The sequence below is a fragment of the Narcine bancroftii genome, chromosome 1 (assembly GCF_036971445.1).
Source record: "Narcine bancroftii isolate sNarBan1 chromosome 1, sNarBan1.hap1, whole genome shotgun sequence".
NCBI classification, from domain to species: domain Eukaryota; kingdom Metazoa; phylum Chordata; class Chondrichthyes; order Torpediniformes; family Narcinidae; genus Narcine; species Narcine bancroftii.
This window is the reverse complement of record NC_091469.1, coordinates 316,587,159-316,605,859: the sequence shown is the minus strand read 5'-3', so window position 1 is coordinate 316,605,859 and position 18,701 is coordinate 316,587,159. Positions and strand designations below refer to the sequence as shown.

The window sequence follows — 18,701 nt, the reverse complement described above, 5'->3', positions numbered from 1 at the left end:
GCTATCAGTGCAGAACTGCTTAGAGTATCAGATTTCTGACTCGAGGGGTTTGAATTCCCAACTTAATTTAGAGGTCATGTTATAAGAATTCTAGGAGTTTTAAATCTTTATCAGATTGCTGATTGGCTAATGAGGATGTGACGTATAAAATGGGAGTCTGGACCATGGCTGTGAACCCTGGTTTGTTTGTTCCCAGCCTCTCATACTCAGGTGAAGTACAACTATCTCCTGCTTAGGCTCTTGGCTGACTGGAAGTTCTCTTCTTGCTCATTTTAAGCAGTATACGCTTTAATAATGTAAAGAAAATAACCATATTTCCTATGGAACCATTTGTAATTTAGAATCTTTACTGTTATTCTACAGCGAGGAACACATTACGGCCCTCCTGGCAATGAGGGGAGATGCCAGCAAGGAAATGAAACAAACAGTCATCGAAACTTTGTGCCAAAACCAAGCTCTTCCTGGTCCTAATTTTAAGCCAATCTTCAAAGATATTTGAGTACAGAATTTAATGTCAAAATTGCTAAAGAGAAAAGCTCATTTTGGATGTTGACCTTACTATAGCAGTATTTGCGGAGCATCTAGAAAGTATTATGGAAAGTTGTAAGCTTGAGGCATACTTGGAAAAGTTTTTATTTAAAACAATTATTGCAAGTTTTTTTTGACTGTATTATGAAAGCTAAGCGTCTCTTGACCCTGAAATGTAGACCCCTGGATTGTATGACTTCACTATTTTAGCAACTGGAGGTACCTGGACATTGAGGTCCACAAGCAGGCGACACTACTTTAAGTGAGAGTGTTAATGACGCAGTCAAAAAAAGCTCCTAAAAACTAACAACTTTGTATTTTTGCCTTTTGTCAGCATTTTGAGAACATAATTAATGCCACATTTTGAAAGACAGAATAAGGATTGTATTTTTACTGTGTGCATGTTTGTACAAGGTTTAAAGTGCACATCCATTGGATAATTTTGCAGCGGGTTTTTATTCTGATTGAAATGGTCTTCTGTAAAATGACTTTGCAAATCTACATTTCATAGCAAAACTCAGCACTAGTTTGGTGGACATTTCGAAGATGCCAGCTCTTTGCAAAATCAGATTCAATGTCCGAAAAAAGAGCACGAGTCAAGGATACTGCTACTCTTGCCTTAATGTGCAATAAGCTTTTTTTTTGTCTTGGTGCATCTCAAATTTTAGACAGTTAACATTTTTAACAAGTGTGTTTCAGCGATGGATGTTAAAATATATGGGTAGATACTGGACGTGTCTTATTCTGTTTAAAAAAAATATCAAGTGGTGACCCTTTATAGATTTGGGAGGATAAGGCTTTTTTTTTTGTTCTGAACTGTCAAAAGTGGATTGTATCATTTCCTATTTGGAACTAGTTGAAAAGCAAAATTTGTTTTTAAAAATTTCAGTATTTGTATTATTCCAGTACGAAATCTAGAATTAAATGTTAGGTTTGTGCTTGCCTCTCAATGGGGGAAATCATTAGTTCTTTGCCTAAAACAGTTTTTGACAGAAAAATCATGAGATATTTAAAGATCCTTATTTGCGTGTGTCCTTCTAATGCAGGACACTCTGAAAATGTCCTGCCCTTTAACACCTCTCAGCCAGCCATTTCTCTTCCTGTCTAATGTGACAGAACGATTCAGCTTATTCGCCAAGTGATAAAATTAATATACCTTGTGCTTGGTTCTCAACCGACAAATCATCTCTCCAAGTAGGTTATGAATGCTTTTTCCACTTTGTTGTGAGTATATAACCATGAGAACAGATTACGAAGCTCAATCCTGTGTTTACTGGTAATCCATACAATAAATCTTTCACCTTCTTGCCATGTGTCACAATGAAGCAGAACCATATCCTTTATTTTCAATCAAATATGATTAATCATGACCAAGTGTTGCCTTTGCAAGCATTAGCAACTCCTGTAAGTAATTTGCATGTTTTATAAATACGTGATTTTTAAAAAATTAGATGTACAGTCCCTTTCAGCCTGAGCTGCCCAAATACCCCAATTAATCTCCAACCCTCGAACGTTTTGAAAGATGAGGGGGAAACCAGAGCAACAGGTGACCATGTACAAGCGCTTGACAGACAGTGTGGGATTTGAAGCAGGCTCACCAGCGCTGTAATAGTGCTGAGCTAACCATGCTGCCCCAAATACAAATTATGGAAATCTGGATTTCAATTCAAGATGAACAGAAATGCCTAAACCACCGTAATTCAAATAATTTATAAATAAAATGTTTGATTTTCATGAAGCCAGTATATTCAGAAAATTCCACGTGTACTGAAGCTATTGCAATGTTTAAACAATCTTGATACTACAGTGCAGCAATCAATGGCATGATAGGAATTCCACAATTGTAGGAACAGAAGGGAGAATATTTCAGGTCTGGCTATGTCTAAGACAGCAGGAGTTTCAACCAAAATACTAATATTGTGGGGAATCGTTTTTTTTGTGTGTGTAATACCAGGCAATGAAGACATTTCAGATTTGAGTTGAGGCCCTGTAATATTTTCATCCTCCTATACAAAAAAAGTTGCCATTTGCTAATGTTTGCTTCACTGTTTGAAGCCAATCATATAATTCTCAGCTCTGCATTCAACATTTGTGTTTTTTTTTCCTGTTTAAAATATGTAAATTACTGTAACAAAATTTAGTAATGCTTTGAGATATTTCCACAGTTTAAATTTATTTTTCTTTCTTTAGCTTGGCTTCGCGGACGAAGATCTATGGAGTTTAAATTAGGGTTAACTTTAATCCTTAAAAAATCCATGGAAGGACTAAATTATATTTCACTGTGGCAATCCTTGGGGGTGGTGGGGTAAAAGCAAAGCAAATTTTAACAGGATAATAATCATATATGGTCTGTCTCAAATTTACAATATAAGATTGAAATATAACACTTTGAAGGTAAGATTTATTTGTTCCAGAAAAAAACTATCTGCTAACAATCTTGAATTTCCTAACCGTTACAAGACCACACACGAGCTTGGAATGATAGATCACCTTTCTATTATCTTTGGGGTCTGAAAGGAAGTTGCAGCATTATCAGCCTAGGCAATCCAGTCCCAAGAGCAATTCAAATGCACTTTATTAAACAGAGATTGAATTACAACCATATTTCTCTATCCAAAAATCAGTCAACGGTCCCTCAAAAATTGATGACTTTATTGGCTTGCCATACTGATTATTCAGTACCACAGACAGTGGAAGTGAGCTTACAGATGTTTCCTGGACTTCAAGTATGCACTAAAATGAAAATATTGCCTCTTAAATAATTCAACTTTCACAATAAATTTAAAATATAGTCAGGCAAGTAGATGAACAGCACGGTAACAGGCTCTTTCACCCATGAGTCTGTGCCTCCCAATTAACCTACAACCCCAGTATGTTTTGAACAGCAGGAGGAAACCCATACACTGGAGGAACATACAAACGAAGGTGGATTCGAACCCTGGTTTCTGACGCTAACAGCATTGCACTAACTGAGCTGCCATTTTCCAGACTTGGACCAGCAGGTCAGAGAATTCTACAATGACAAATGGGGTCTTTAAAATCAAGACATTAAGCTCAAATAATGGTAAGTTATTGAAAAGGTACCCTTCTTCACCAGACTGGCTTGCGTGTATTGCCAGACCTACCAACGTAGTCAACTTTCAGCAGTCTTGAGGGCAAAGGGGTAGAACAATAAATGTCACCTTTGCCACTGAAATCCAGGAAATGCATTGGAGGCTGGGTCTCATCAGCAAGAGGCAATTCCCACTCTGGTGCAGGGAGCCAAGCAAGATTGTGGGTTTTAGTGACAAGCCTATCTTGGGCAAAGATAACCTTTGTAGCCAAGGATAGTTATCCAGTGAGCAGAAGTAGCACCAATACACTTTGCACATTACAACTGACCTATTTTGAAACCGTCTTCACAGAATTTTTTTTTAATGGCAATTCATGCTATTTAGGCTCAGAACATATTTTATGTAGAATTCATGAAATGAACAGCAACATCCTGAGCACAGACTGCTTCCTTGTGTTAATCTACTCTGGTCTTGGATGGCAATTCCCTTTTCTTATAGTTTGAGATTAGTACCCAGAGAATGAAGCAGTTTATGGAAAGGAATAGTATCCCAGCAACCCAGATAAGTAGAAATGTGTTCTGTCCTTCAAATTCCAGGTAGTATGCAGGAGCGAGCCATAATCCCTAGAATGAAGCAAAACAATATGTAGGGTAACCAGTCTTCTGATTCAAATAAATATAACTTTACACTGTGACAGAGTATGTAGAGGTGTTTGGGAGATAGATTGGGAAAGGTTTGTTAGAGCAGGTCACATACGAACACTTTAAAACACCAAATTTTTGCAGGAGCTTTTGTGAGAGTGCTCAGACTCATGGACAGTCATTTGCAAAAGGCAACAAATGGAACAACAGGCAGTGGCAGCTTTATCTGGAAATGAGCATTTACTGTCTGGAAGGTCATGTCATCTTCGCAGGCAGAGAGCAGAAAAAAGGCTTTGCTCTCAGAGAGGAGGGGGTGTGAGAGAGGAGAGACACAGACATCGGTTCCAGAGGGACAAGCTGGCAAGTTTTGGAAGACAGCAGAGAGGACTGGCTGCCTGGTGTTTCCCTTGGAATAGAGAAACAGAAAGGAACTCTGGTGACCTGAAAGAAAGAGGTTGTTATCTGGAGAACCCTGAAGGGGGACAAGTTGTGGGTGACCTGGAACAAGAAAAACTCTCTCTCTGAAAACCAACAAGAACCTTTCTAAGTGGTAACCATTTACCTGTTAAGCACCAAAGCCTGGTGAACTTTATTAATATTAACCTCTGTGCACAGTATAAGAATTGCCTGCAACCAGTGAGATTGGACAGTGAACCAAAGAACTGCTGAACTTACACACACATGTGCTTAGAATTAGAAGGGGGTTAAGAAGGTTAAGTGAGTCAATAGAGGTAAATTAAAGTTTGATTCCATTTTCATGTTCAAAGATAATTAAAAGCAATCTTTGATTAAGTAACCCTTTGTCACGGTGCATATCTATTGCTGGTGGGTTTTGGGGTCCTTTGGACTAATAACAATACAAACAATGAACATTTAGCATCGAATAAAGTTACTACCTTTTAAGGACTGTTTTCACTAAACCCCTACCATCTCCATCCTAAATTGTCTTCATACATTGCTAACGTTCAAGAGGTCCAGCACTCTAATTACTCAAAGCCTTGTCTATTCTGAATACAAACAGTCCAAAGATTTAATCTTCTACCAGACACTATTTATTATGCAGGAAGTGGTTGGCCTTTAGTGAGTCCTTCCTTACAGTAACACTTTTCTAAAAAGAATAAACTGTGAAATCAAAACACTGCCAATCAGTCTCAAAATAACTACTTTTCAGTCCTTTCACATCATCCTTATGAGGATTAATCATTGATTCACTCTTACATGTTCCTTCACTTATCCATAAAGCAGTTTATGCAGACAATTATAGTGAGCCTTTATAAAAGCATGGATCAGACCATGCTGGGAATATGGTAAGCAGTTTTGCTCTCCATATTTAAGGAAGGACATTGTGGCACTGGAGAGGGAACAGAGGAGATGTACAAGGATGATCCACCTGAAAATGAAAAGATTTTCAAATGAGGATCATTTGAAGGCTCTAGGATTGTACTTGCTGGAGTTTAGAAGAATGGGGGAGGAGGGTTCCATTGAAACCTATCAAATACTGAAAGTGGATGTGGAGAGAATGTTTCTTATGGCAGGGGAGTCTGGGACTAGAGGGCATAGCATCAGAATACAAAAAAAATTATTTAGAACAGAGATGAATGGGTATTTCTTTACCCAGAGGGAGGTGAATTTGAGGAATTTGTTGTCGCAGGCCAAAATATTGGAGATATTTTAGGTGGAGGTAGAAATCTCCTTGATCAGGAAGGGAATCAAAGGTTACTGAGAGAAGGCAAGAAAATGGGGTTGAAAAGGATTGTAAACTGGCCATGATGAAATGGCAGGCAAACTTGATGTGCTGTATGGCCTTATCCCGCTCCTATGTTTTATGGCCTAACTTACGTAGATTAGGTGCAAAGATAGACCATATATCAGGGGTGGCCAAACCCCACGGCTTGCGAGCCACATGCGACTCTTTGACCTTTAATATGCGGCTCACTGCCGGTCTCACCCCCACTCGCCCATCTGATGCGTTGCCAGTCTCCCCCCTCGCCCACCCGACTCACGCTGCCGGTCTCTTGCCCGTCCGACTCGCGCTGCCAGACTCTCCCCCTTGCCCACCCGACTTGCATTGCCAGTTCCTCGCCCGCCCGACTCGCACTGCCGGTCTCTCCCCCTCTCCCGACTCGCGCTGCCGGTCTCTCCCCCTCGCCTGCCCGACTCGCATCTTTAATAGCCTGATATTTGTAGCATTGTATTTTAGTCATAAAAAATGATTATAAGACTAATTTTGTAAGGTGGAAATCTAATTAAAATATCTAATTTTTTGGTTTACTTTTTTTACATATTTGTGACTTTGTGATTACTGAAACTAATACAAATTAACAGTTTTAAAAACTGCATGCATGAATAAATATTGCATTTAATATGCATTTCTTAAAAGTTATATAAATTTTTTGTTACAAAATGTGTATGTAACAATAAAAACGAATGTGTAAATTTTGTTCTTGTCCTGCGGCTCTTAAGCATCTGAGCTTTATCGTTTGTGGCTCTTACATTAAGCAAGTTTGGCCACCCCTGCCTTAGATCCTGAGTAATAAAGGTAAAGGCTCCATTATTGCCAGTGACACTACATTTAGAATGTAACATACATGAAATTCCTTAACTTTGTATATTGTAAGACAGAGAGTCGCCAGAAACCTACAGCCCCTGGTGTCCCGAGGTAGTCTCCCCTCTCAGACAATCTCAGGCATATTCCGGCTATTAGGCTTCAGCAAACGTCTGAACAAAGACAAATAAATGATCGGCACATGGACGAAAGGAAATTAGAGGGTTATAGGGTAGGGAGGGTTTAGCACTTTTATACAGTTTGGCACAACGTGGAGGGCCGCAGGCCCTGTACAGTGCTGTAATGTTTTAATGTTTAACGATACAATCAAAGAGTAAGATTGTGAAAGCAGCAGGAAGAGAGATGCCATAATCCAGGGAACTGACCTGGAAAATGTATATATTATTGAGGTGGTTTTCAGTGCTGGAGTGGATGAGTGGATTAAACAATTACATGTGCATTAAGGAAAATGAAAAGATTTCCAAGTATAATTTTGGCGACGGAAGGGGAGATGAACTATTTGGTGTAATGCAAATAACAGTGGATTCACACTGAAACCTCTTCCAGTTCCACCATGGACAACCAACAAGAGGTTCACTAGGAGCAGCAAAGAACTGGAACATTAATGGAATTTTACAGTCCAGCAAAAGTACCAACCTGTCCAGTGAACCACAAAGCCATGAGCATAATGCCTCTTCTCCAGGAAAGTGTCAGATGTGGAAGAACCATGGGTAAAAGGCACAAGTACCACAGGAAGTACTAAAATTATAAAGGTGTACACAAGTTAACATTCACAATATTGGAATTGATTCTTTTCCCTCACATTCAAATAAGTTTACACAATTCAGTTAAATGTGGAATTTGCATACCATTGAAGTTGGTGGGATGTGTGGGCATGAAAGTTATGCCCTATGATTATGACCTTCCCACATCTTTCCTTGATTTGATTCTATTGTTGTTAAATTCAAATATCCTTGCCTGTCAACATGTCAGGTCAGAACCCTTCCTTAAAACTGTAGCAGATTATTTTATTGCACTGGAATTCAATTTTGGGCATTCGAAAAGATGTACCAGCATTCGGATAAGCAGGGACTGAGTAGAGGTATGCAAAATGGTGTTGTGCATGGGAGATTGTGTCTCACAAATATGTTAGAGATTTTCAAGAGGTGACTCAAGATGACTGATGAGGACAGGACAGTAGATATTGTATATATAGACCTAAGCAAGGTTAGATCACATAAGAGCCAAGATGAGCTGGCCAATTTGATTCAGAACTAGCTTGTTGAAAGTAAAGGGTAGATTCTGATTAGAAAACTGTGACCAGTGACTTTTTGAAAGTAAAGACTTTTTGAAAGTAAAGGGTAGATTCTGATTAGAAAACTGTGACCAGTGACTTTTTGTTACTTATATAAACGATTTGGATGGCAATGTAGTTAACATGATTAGTAAATTTGCAGATGACACCAAAATTGGTGGCGCAGTGGACAGTGAGGAAGAATCTCTAACAGGATCTAATTCAACAATGTATTTCCACAACTTGGAGGGAAAACCTGGATGTGATGGTATTGCCAGGCATCCACTACATTTGACCTTCTTGTCAGTGGAGGCGACATCAATTTTTAAAAATTTAAATATACAGCACGGAAACAGGACATCTCTGCCCACAAGTCCATGTCACCCAATTTACACCCCATTAACCTACATCCCCGGTACATTTCGAATGGTGGGAGGAACATAGAACTGTACAGGCCCTTGATGTTGTGCTGACACATATATTCCTTCTTAAAAAAAAGTACTAAACCCTTCCTACCCTGTAACCCTCTATCTTTCCTTCATCCATGTGTCTAAGTGTCTCTTAATGGCCCAAATGTTTCAGCCTCCATCACCATCCTCGGCAATGCATTCCAGGCACCTACAACTACTCTCTGTGTTTAAAAAAAAACCCTATCCCCCAATGTTTCCCTTAAACATTCCTCCCTTAACTTTGTACACATCCACTGGTGTTTGCTGATCCTGCCCTGGGAAGCAGGTGCTGGCTGTCCACCCTATCTATGCCTCTCATAATCTTGCAGACCTCTGAAATCTCCTCTCATCCTTCTACTCTCCATAGAGAAAAGTCCCAGCTCTGCTAACCTTGCCTCATAAGACTGGTTTCTCAATCCAGGCAACATCCGAGTAAATTTCCTCTGCATCCTCTCCATAGCGTCCACATTCTTCCTATAATGAGATGACTAGAACTGAACAAAGATTTACCAAAGATTTGTACAGTTGTGACATGCCCCCTCAACTCCTGAATTCAATTTCCCCATTAAGGAATCCCAGCAACCCATAGGCCTCCTTAATCAACCTGTGCAGCGACCTCGAGGGATGTATGGATTTGCACCCCAAGATCCCTCTGTTCATCCACACAAGTAACCAACCATTAACCCTGTACCAAAGAAAGCCAGAGCCCCTGGGGAAACACCATGCAGACACAGGGAGAACATATAAACTCCTTACAGACAGCAGGGGTTTTGAATCCCACTCCCGATCACTGGCACTGTGAAGGCACTGCAATAACTTAGGGTGCCAGGAGGTGTGTCATTTGCTATTGGCTACCACATTTCTGGCCTGCTATTGAAGCCACTGCATTTATGTGGAGTTTCTAGTCTGGTGATCCTAAAGATATTGATAGTGGAGGACTCAGCTGTGTAATCCTATTGAAAGTCATGACAAGGTAATGAGACTTTCTATTGTTGGAGACTTACAATGCATTAAAGTTTTATGGCACTATATTAATGATTTTCTGAAAATGTGTGCATGACGGTGAGACTCTATTTGGAGTATTGCATTCAGCTTTGATCACTGGAAAGATGTTGCCTAGCGAGACTAGATGCAGAGATTTACAAGGATGCTGCCACGATTCATGGATCTGTGATTAAGCAAGCTAGAGTTTATTCTTTGGAGCACAGGAGGATGATGGGTGATCTTAGCTAGTCCTGTACTGTATAAGTGTTCCAGTACTGTAATACTATATATGACCTTTCTGTCAGTGGGATCATAAAGGAGAATTTCATGAGACTCACCTGTGAAGTGCACACTTTATTGAAAGTGACGAAAATGGCAGTGTGAAGGAAGCAGCAAAATGCAAGGTCCTTGTAATAAGAAAGGGATGTGATGACGAGCAGCAGGAGTTGTGGGAGGAAAGCAACCAGTCCCAGAACTGAGCTCCACTTGCTCTCTGCAGTCAAATACAACATGTAAAAGTATGGGGAGAAATTGTGACGAATATCTCTTCTTGTTAGATGGTAGAGATACGTCCGCTCCAGAAATTCCCAACCATAGCTGGAAAACAAAAATAAGTACGTCTAAACAAAGTCTGTAAACATCATAATTTGTAAGAAAATAACATCTTTCATGGATAGTAATTTAGATACCAATAAATATTTTAAAACAAAAGCAAGTATTGGACTGATGTGATTTGGTATGTGAAATTGTTTGCTGAGGACTGTAACATTTTTGATTCACAACTATGATAGGCAATTAGCTTAATAGTCAAGAAATGGCTACACAGTACATGTTCAAATGGAGATAAAAATATTGAAGCTCTAACTGATCACTGAAATCACAGCGCCAGCTTCACATTGATTGAGAAAGGTCGAGCAGCACATAGGGTGAGAAAGAAACATTTCCCTCTTTTATAATTTTTTTCACAATAGAACTCTTGTTGCAAACTGTGGTTTTGTATATTTTCTACAGCACATGCAATGCTTATGAATAGTGCAAAATGCTATGATGCCCCCAACCACTTTAACGAACATTTTCTTTCCTATTCCACTTAGTCTGTTTTTCCAATTTTCACAGAATTATTTCCAATATTATTCTATACTTTTATTCCTCATTCTTAACCACCAAACTACTTTCCATTCCATTGTTTTTCTTCACCTCCTGAATCTATGCCATTAAAAAGTGAATTCACAATTTCCTCCCTCAGAACCAACAGTATGTCTTGTCAGAAAAGTCCATGCAAACTTGCAATTCTATACAAAACAGCTGACTCCATGCAAGTAATACAGGTGCAATTTCTTGGTACAATCCTACAGAGAATGGTCAATTAGTCTATGGGGTCTATGCCATCTTTGTAAAACCATTTTTATTAGTTCCCCTGCTTTTTCCATGCAGCTATTGATTTTTCCTTCAAGCCCTCCATTGTGTTTGGGACAAAGACACTTTTTTTCCTTTATTTGTCCCTGTGCTCCACAGTTTTAACTTTATAATCAAACAATGTGATTGAAGTGCACATTCCAGATTTTATTCAAGGTTATTGCCACACATTTTGGTTTGACCATGTAGAAATTACAGCACTTTTTATATACTGTACATAGTTCCCCCATTTCAGAGCACCATAATGTTTGGGACATTTGGTTTCACAGGTGAGTACTCAGGTAGGTTAAATTGCTTCATTGGTGCAGGTATAAGAGAGCTAGGCTTGCTTCTAAGCTTTTGATTACCTTCGGAGCCTGTAGTTACCTTTTTTCAACATGAGGACCAGAGTTGTGCCAATGAAAGTCAAAGAAGTCGTTATGAGGCTGAAAAATAAGAATAAACCAGGAAGAGACACCACCCAACCCTTAGGATTAGGAAAACCAACAGTTTGGAACTTTATTAAGAAGAAAGAGCGTATTGGTGAGCTCAATAATCACGAAGGGACTGGTATTCCAAGGAAGACCTCTACTGATGATGACCGAATATTTCTCATCATAACGAAGAAAAATCCCCAAACGACTGATGACAGATCAGAAACACTCCTCAGGAGGAAGATGTCAATGACCACTGTCTGCATAAGACGTCATGGACAGAAATACAGAGGCTACACTGCAAGATGCAAACCATTAGTTAGCCAGAAAAACAGGGTGGCCAAATTATAATTTGCCAATAAGTATTTAAAAGAGCCTGCAGAATTATAGAAAAAGGTTTTGTGGATAGATGAGACCAAGATTAACTTGTATTAGAGTGATGACAAGTATGGAGGCGTAGATCCAAAACATACCATCTCATCTGAGAAACATGGCGGTAGGGGTGTTATGGCCTGGGCATGTATGGCTGCCACAGGTACTGGTGCACTTATCCTCAATGATAATGTAACTGCTGATGGCAGTACCAAATGTATAGAAGCATCTGCTCAAGTTCGAGCAAATGCCTCCAAACTCATTGGACGGTGCTTCATCCTACTGCAAAGCATACTGCTAAAGCAACAAAGGTGTTATTGAAAGATAAAAACTGAATGGCCAAGTCAGTCACCCATCTGCTGAAGTGGAAACGTAAGGGGACAAGTCCCCAAAACCAGCAGGAGCTGAAGATAGCTGCAGTAGAGGCCTGGCAGAGCATCACCAAAGATGATGATACTCAGCACCTGGCAATGCCTATGAATTAAATTTCAAGTAGTCATTGCATGCAAGGGATATGCAACAAAGTACTAAACATGACTACTTTAACAGTGCTATGTCTCTTTAAAATGCATGTCATTGCTATGTGCCCTGAAATGAAGGGGCTGTGGGTAAAAAGTGCTGCAATTTTTACATGGTCAAACCAAAATGTGTACAAATAACCATATAACCATTTACGGAGCGATGTTGGCCTTTCGAGTCCGCACTGATTTTGTGCGCCCTCTTCAGGCATTGGTCCCGGTAGATCTTCATTCAATAACGATGGGCGAATTCAATGCAGGTGGAATCAGTCGTAGAAATGTTTGTGAAACGTGTAGTTCAATACTTCTGGGCACATTCAATACAGGGTCAAACCTTGAATAAAATCTGGAATGTGCACTTTAATCACATGCAAATTGTTTGATTACAAATTTAAAACTGTGGAATAGGAGGGCAAATGAAGGAAAAAAAGTGTCTTTGTCTTCAACATAATGGAGGGCACTGTATATATTCAGTGGCCTTTTGAAATTTATAACCGGGTCTGTTTCCATTACCCATTCCTGATTTTTATAATTTAAAGTGATTTTTATAAATCGACTGTTCCTTTTACCAGTTATCCTGGATCTATGTCCCAAGTTCATGGCCCTCCTGCCAGTAGAAACAGTTTCCCTTTCAGTCTATCAAAACCATATAATCTTAAACCTTCTAAATTGCCCTTTAAATTTCTTTGCACTAAGGAGAACAATATCAGCTTCTCTACTCGTTCTGTAACACTGATGCCATTCCAGTGATTTTTTTTACCTGCATCATCCAAAGACTATATCTTTTCAAAAGTAAGATGTCCCAAATTGGCTACAACTGAAACCTGATCTATGATTTAACAAACAGTTAACATGATTTTGTGAAACAAGAAAGCCTGCAGACCCTGTGATTGTAGTAAGTACTGGATATACTTGAGTAATAGTCGAGTTTTGGGGACCGATTTTTCAGGTTAAATTCTGGAGAATAAACTCTTAGATGCTATTTTGACCACAGTAAGTACTGCGTTGTTCAAGGAGTTGGAAGCTCGGATGGTTGTTAGGGTGGGTTTTAAGTCCACGATTGGAGTGTCAGGAGCTCCAATGAATAGGATTGAGTAGTAAGTCTACGTTTGGAGCATCTGGAGCTCAGATGTCCAGGACCAGGCGATGTCCACATTCAGGGCTTCGGGAGCAAGGATGGATGGGAGGTCGAAGCTCATATGGGCAGGCAGCTGGGGCAAGGATCTGCATTCGGGGTATCAGGAGCTCAGCTAGGCAAATGGTCTGGGCATCATGAGCTTAGATAGATGGGTGGCTGAGGAAAGAGTTTGCTGTCAGGGCATTGGTATGGGTGGGCGGTCAAGATGTTGGTAGCTTAGATGGGCGGGTGGTCAGGGCATCGAGACCTCGGATGGACGGGAGGGGCCAAAAATAAGGAAACACACGGATCTTCGGAAAATGCATAATTTTTGGGCCATAAAAGGGGATGGGGATTGACTTTTACCCAGGATCGACTATTATACAAGTATATACAATACACAAAAGTGCTGGAGAAACAGGTCCCACAGCTTCCAGTTAGGCTTTTATAGCCTATGAAATTACAGATATCATCTGCTTTCCTGAAAGCTTCATCAACCTGTCCTGTCAGATACTCTCTCATTGTATCCACGAATCTAGAAACTGCTTGCACAGTATGTGTGAGTTTGTAGCCAAAAAGGATACGTATTTATATTCTTATCTGTCTCTACGTGCCTTCGACTCCTTTGGTGTCTAACTTGGTAAAATTGCCCCACAAACTAGTCAAGCAATAAGTTGATGCAATTGTATTCACAGAATCATTTCTTCTAGACATTGTGACAGATTTTTCTATCATAGTCCCTGGTTACACTCTGTGCTATTTGCACAATAGACCCACAAGAAGTAGGTGGTACAGTGGCATATCAGTGGAGGGAGAGCACTGGGAATTTCAACACTGACTCCAAACTCCATGGAATCTCATGGTGTCAAATAACAGAGTAATAGCATATCTACAGTTTTTTTAAATTCTAAGTTGGAGCTTGTCCTTATCATTTCAAGACATCCTCTTTCTCCAACACGGCAACGGGGTTTAGGTGTTTTAAAAATAGGATGGGAAGTAGAAAAGTGGGTGGGGAGTATCATTATTGATCAGGGATAGTATCATGGCTGTAGAAATGGAGGATGCTGTTGAGGAGTATCCACTAAGTTGGTGTGGGTGGAAGTCAGAAAAAGGAAGGGAGCTGTCACTGTGCTGGGAGTAGTCTTTTGGCCCCCAAATAGCCCTCGGGATACCAAGGAGCAGATGAGCAGGCAGATTTTGGAATGGTGCAGGAAATACAGGGTTGTGGTTCTGGGTGATTTCAACTTCCCTAATACTGACAGGCAAGAGGGATAGAGGGGCTGAATTTGTCAGGTGTACAAGAAGGATTCCTGGCACAGAATGTGGACCTGCAGACTAGGGGAGATGCAACACTGGATCTGGTTCTGGTGAATGAACCTGGTCAGGTGGCGGACCTCTCGGTGGGGGAGCATTTTGGTGAGAGTGACCACAACTCCCTGAGCTTCAACATAGCTATGGATAAGGATAAAAATAGTCAAACTGGAAAGTGTTTAACTGAGGAAAAGTTAACTATGAAGGGATGAGGCAAGAACTAGTGAGAATAAATTGGAAACATGTTTAAGGGAGAAAGCACAGAAGTAATGTGGAAGAAGTTTAGGGACCATTTGAGCAGGGTTCAGGATAGGTTTGTCCCACTGGGACAAAGAAAAGTTGGTAGGAAAAGATACTGGGGCTAATGAAACCGGTCAGGCAACTAGTCAAGAGGATACAGGAAACAGCAAGAGCTCATGAGAAGTAGATGGTAGCCAGGAAGGAGGTTAAAAAAGGACAGGAGAACTCGAAGGGGGTATGAGAAGGCCTTGGCTTGTAGGATTAAGGAGAACCCCAAGGCATTCTATGCCTTTATGAAGAACAGAAGGATGATGAGAATGAAGATGGGGCCACTAAAGGATAAAGGAGGCAACATGTGCTTGGAAGCAGAGGAGGTTGGGGAGGTCCTAAATGAATACTTTGCATCAGTTTTCACAAAAGGACCTTGATCATAGTGAGGTTGAAACTGAATGTGACTATGTGGAGATTAAGGAAGTGGAAGTGTTGGATCTTCTTAAAAACAAAGATTGATGTCCACGGCGATGGACGCAATATACCCCAAGCTGTTGTGGGAAGTGAGAGAAGAGTGGGGCAGTAACTATGATCTATGAGTCCTCTTTGACCGCAGGGGAGGTGCCGGAGGATTGGAGAATGGCAAATGTAGTCCTCTTGTTTAAAAAAGGTAATAGGGACAATCCTGAGAATTATAAACCGGTGAGTCTTGCATCAGTGGTGTGTAAACTAATGGAGAGGATTCTTAACGATAGGATCTATGAGCATTTGGAGAAATACAGTCTACTCAAGGATAGTCAGCATGGCTTTGTGAAGGGAAGGTCATGCCTCACGAGTCTAATTGAGATCTTTTAACAAAAAGAAATTGATGAGTAGGGTGATAGATGTGGTCCACATGGATTTTAGAAAGGCATTTGACAAGGTCCCCCATAAGGGACTCATCCAGTAAGTCATGATGCATAGGATCACTGGAACTTTGGCTATCTGGATTAAAAAATTGGCTTGTAGGAAGAAAGCAGAGTAGTCGTGGAAGGAAAGTATTCTACATGAAGGTCAGTGACTACTGAAGTGCTAAAGGGATACGATCTGGGACCCTGCTCTTTGTGATTTTATAAATGACCTGGATGAAGAGGCAGAAGGATGGGTCAGTGGCACGAAGGTTGGAGGAGTTGTGGATGGAGCTGAAGGTTGTCGTTGGTTACATGAGGTTATAGACAGGATACAGAGTTGGACAGAAAAGTGGCAGATGGATTTCAATCCAGATGTCTCATGGTCGCTGCACAAGTTGATAGGACAGTTAAGAAGGCCTATTTGATGTTGGGCTTCATTAATAGGGGGATTGAATTCATGAGTAGAGAGGTCATGTTGCAACTCTACAAATCTCTGGTAAGACCACACTTAGAGTGTTCTGTTTAGTTCTGGTCACCTCATTATAGGAAGGATGTGGAAGCTATGGAGAGGGTGCAGAGATTTATCAGGATGTTGCCTGGATTGGGAAACGTCTTATGAGGCAAGGTTAGTAGAGCTGGGACTTTTTGCTTTGGATGAGAGGAGACTTGATAGAGGTCTACAAGATATTGAGAGGTATAGATAGTGTGGACAGCCAGCACCTGTTTCCCAGGGCAGGATTAGCAAACACCAGAGGACATATGTGCAAAGTGAAAGGAGGGATGTTTAGGAGAGACATCAGGGGTACGTTTTTTTAAATACAGATTGAGTTGTGGGTGCCTGGAATGCCTTGCTAGGGATGGTGGTGGAGGCTGAAACATTGGGATCATTAAAGAGGCTCTTGGACAGACACATGGATGAAAGGAAAATAGAGGTTTTTTTTAATGAATGAACATATGGGTCGGCACAACATTGACGGTTAAAGGGGCTGTACTATGCTGTATTGTTCTATGATTATCCTTGCGTGAGTGCAGAAAGGGCCTCAACTTAGTACAACACACAGAACCTCCTACAGTTCTGGAGAATTCACCTAAATTCTTGCATTCATGGACCTCATTTGAACTGGGAATGACATTTGCCTGTGGCGCAATCTCAAGATAACAGCACTAGTGCAAAATCTTTTACAGCTGTTAGCGCAACGCTGTTACGCCACCAGAGATCGGGAGCAAGATTCGAGAGGTAAAGAGTTTGTACGTTCTCCCCGTGTCTGAGTGGGTTTTCCCCAGGGGCTCTGGCTTCCTCCCACTGTTCGAAACGTACCAGGGCTGTACGCCAATTGGGTGTAATTTGGCCACACAGGCTTGTGGGCCAAAATGGCGTATTACTCTGCTGTCTGTCTACATTTAATTTTTTTTTTTAAATCATGAGCCAACTGAAAAGGCAGTTCTTCATGGACATTTTCAGTGGCACTTGGGAGGTTCCATGATCAGGCATGTCTGCACAATAGCCCAAACTTCCCTTTGTCAGTCCATCAGAGGTATTCTTGCAGCTGTCATTATTGAACAAGATTAGAAAGCCCACCAATTTCCTAATAATTTTAATACCTTTCTTGCTTCTTCACAGAAATTAATTAATTCAACCGGAGGTAGTCAAATCTGGGATCTTCCTTTGCTCACTAAGCTATCAGGAGACGTGGCTTCAATTACTTCACCTGTAATAGAAGAGTACTCCAAGGGTAAGAAATTCGAGGCCAGCAACAAAGATGAACATTTGCACCTCCTTATTAAGCAGTCTAACAATAAAAACCACCCAGTGCTTCATATGACTGAGAAGACCGATGCCTTTTTTACGATGGTCTTTGTTGGTTCTAGTTTGGGTATCATTCCCTGTTGCTTGCTGATCAGTCTGAAGTGATAGGATCATGGGCAATGCATAGGTCACTGGGTAAATCTTCAAATGTACAGAAAGCCCATAAAACAGTGCAGCCTTCACAATCTGCTTGCGCTTTAGGTGGAGCAAAGTACTCAGGACCAACATCGCAAGAACAGCTTCTGCGTTCCCTCTACTTGAAACAGCCATTGGCAGGGGGTTGAAGAGCCAAAAGCTACAGTACCAGCATGCACGCTGACTATCCAGTCCTTGGAGGCATAGAATCTTGTGTATGAGATGAGCTGCAAGGACATCACAAACAACGAAAATAAATTTCCCAAACAGTTCTGTAAGATAAATGTTGGGTATCAGCATCCATGCAATCAATGGTGTGTAACGATAGGTCGTTCTTCTGTACGGAGATGCCCCCTAAATGCAAATCACAATAGGAAAACCAATTACTTAAGTTCACTGTTGTCAGGTGTATTTAGCCTAATTGTATAATTTTTTTTTTTTTTTTTTTATATAAACGTACCATCATTATCTTATACTTTGCTCGAATAAAACTTTCTATTTCACCCGCAACCAGCAAAAGGTTCATGGCCAATAATATTTCACATTTATAAATGCAACTTAAAATGACCTTCCTAATGGCAAAAGTTAAGCCAATTTATATTTCTTTACTAAATGTTTTGTTGAGAAGCCAGCAATGACATTCATAGTATTGAACATAGAATTGAACAACACAGGAACAGGCCCTTATGTTTGTGTTCACCAAAATATTCAAATCAAACTAAAGCTCCACTGCTTGCACATTTTTCCATCAAGATTATTACAACATCAACTTTAGTCACAAGATGACTGGTAGTTAAAAATAATTCAGACCAAGCAAGGTGCACAAGTTTTCTTCATACTTCTTCTTTCTTTGACTTGGCTTCGCGGACGAAGATTTATGGAGGGGTATGTCCACGTCTGCTGCAGGCTCGTTGGTGACTGACAAGTCCGATGCGGGACAGGCAGGCACGGTTGCAAGGGAAAATTAGTTGGTTGGGGTTGGATGTTGAGTTTTTCC

At 40.6% G+C, this 18,701-nt stretch overlaps 2 protein-coding genes across 4 annotated transcripts in view; one reads left to right on the top strand and one right to left on the bottom strand.

The window, feature by feature from the left end:
- exoc3 (exocyst complex component 3) overlaps nucleotides 1-2,914 on the top strand; it is a 45,146-nt gene extending 42,232 nt beyond the window's left edge. For all 3 annotated transcript variants that reach the window (XM_069906423.1, XM_069906410.1, XM_069906415.1), the window contains one exon: nucleotides 364-2,914. In XM_069906423.1, the coding sequence (XP_069762524.1) occupies nucleotides 364-499 (136 nt within the window). In that variant the 3' untranslated portion in view covers nucleotides 500-2,914. The remainder of the gene's footprint in view (nucleotides 1-363) is intronic.
- pigm (phosphatidylinositol glycan anchor biosynthesis, class M) lies at nucleotides 1,844-18,077 on the bottom strand. The gene is made up of 4 exons (XM_069906440.1): nucleotides 17,472-18,077; nucleotides 9,833-10,091; nucleotides 7,425-7,526; nucleotides 1,844-4,204 (listed from the first exon to the last, which is right to left on the bottom strand). Exons 1-4 carry the CDS (start codon nucleotides 18,002-18,004, stop codon nucleotides 4,037-4,039), a joined length of 1,062 nt encoding a protein of 353 aa, XP_069762541.1. The 5' UTR covers nucleotides 18,005-18,077; the 3' UTR covers nucleotides 1,844-4,036.
- Nucleotides 18,078-18,701: the final 624 nt, after the last annotated feature.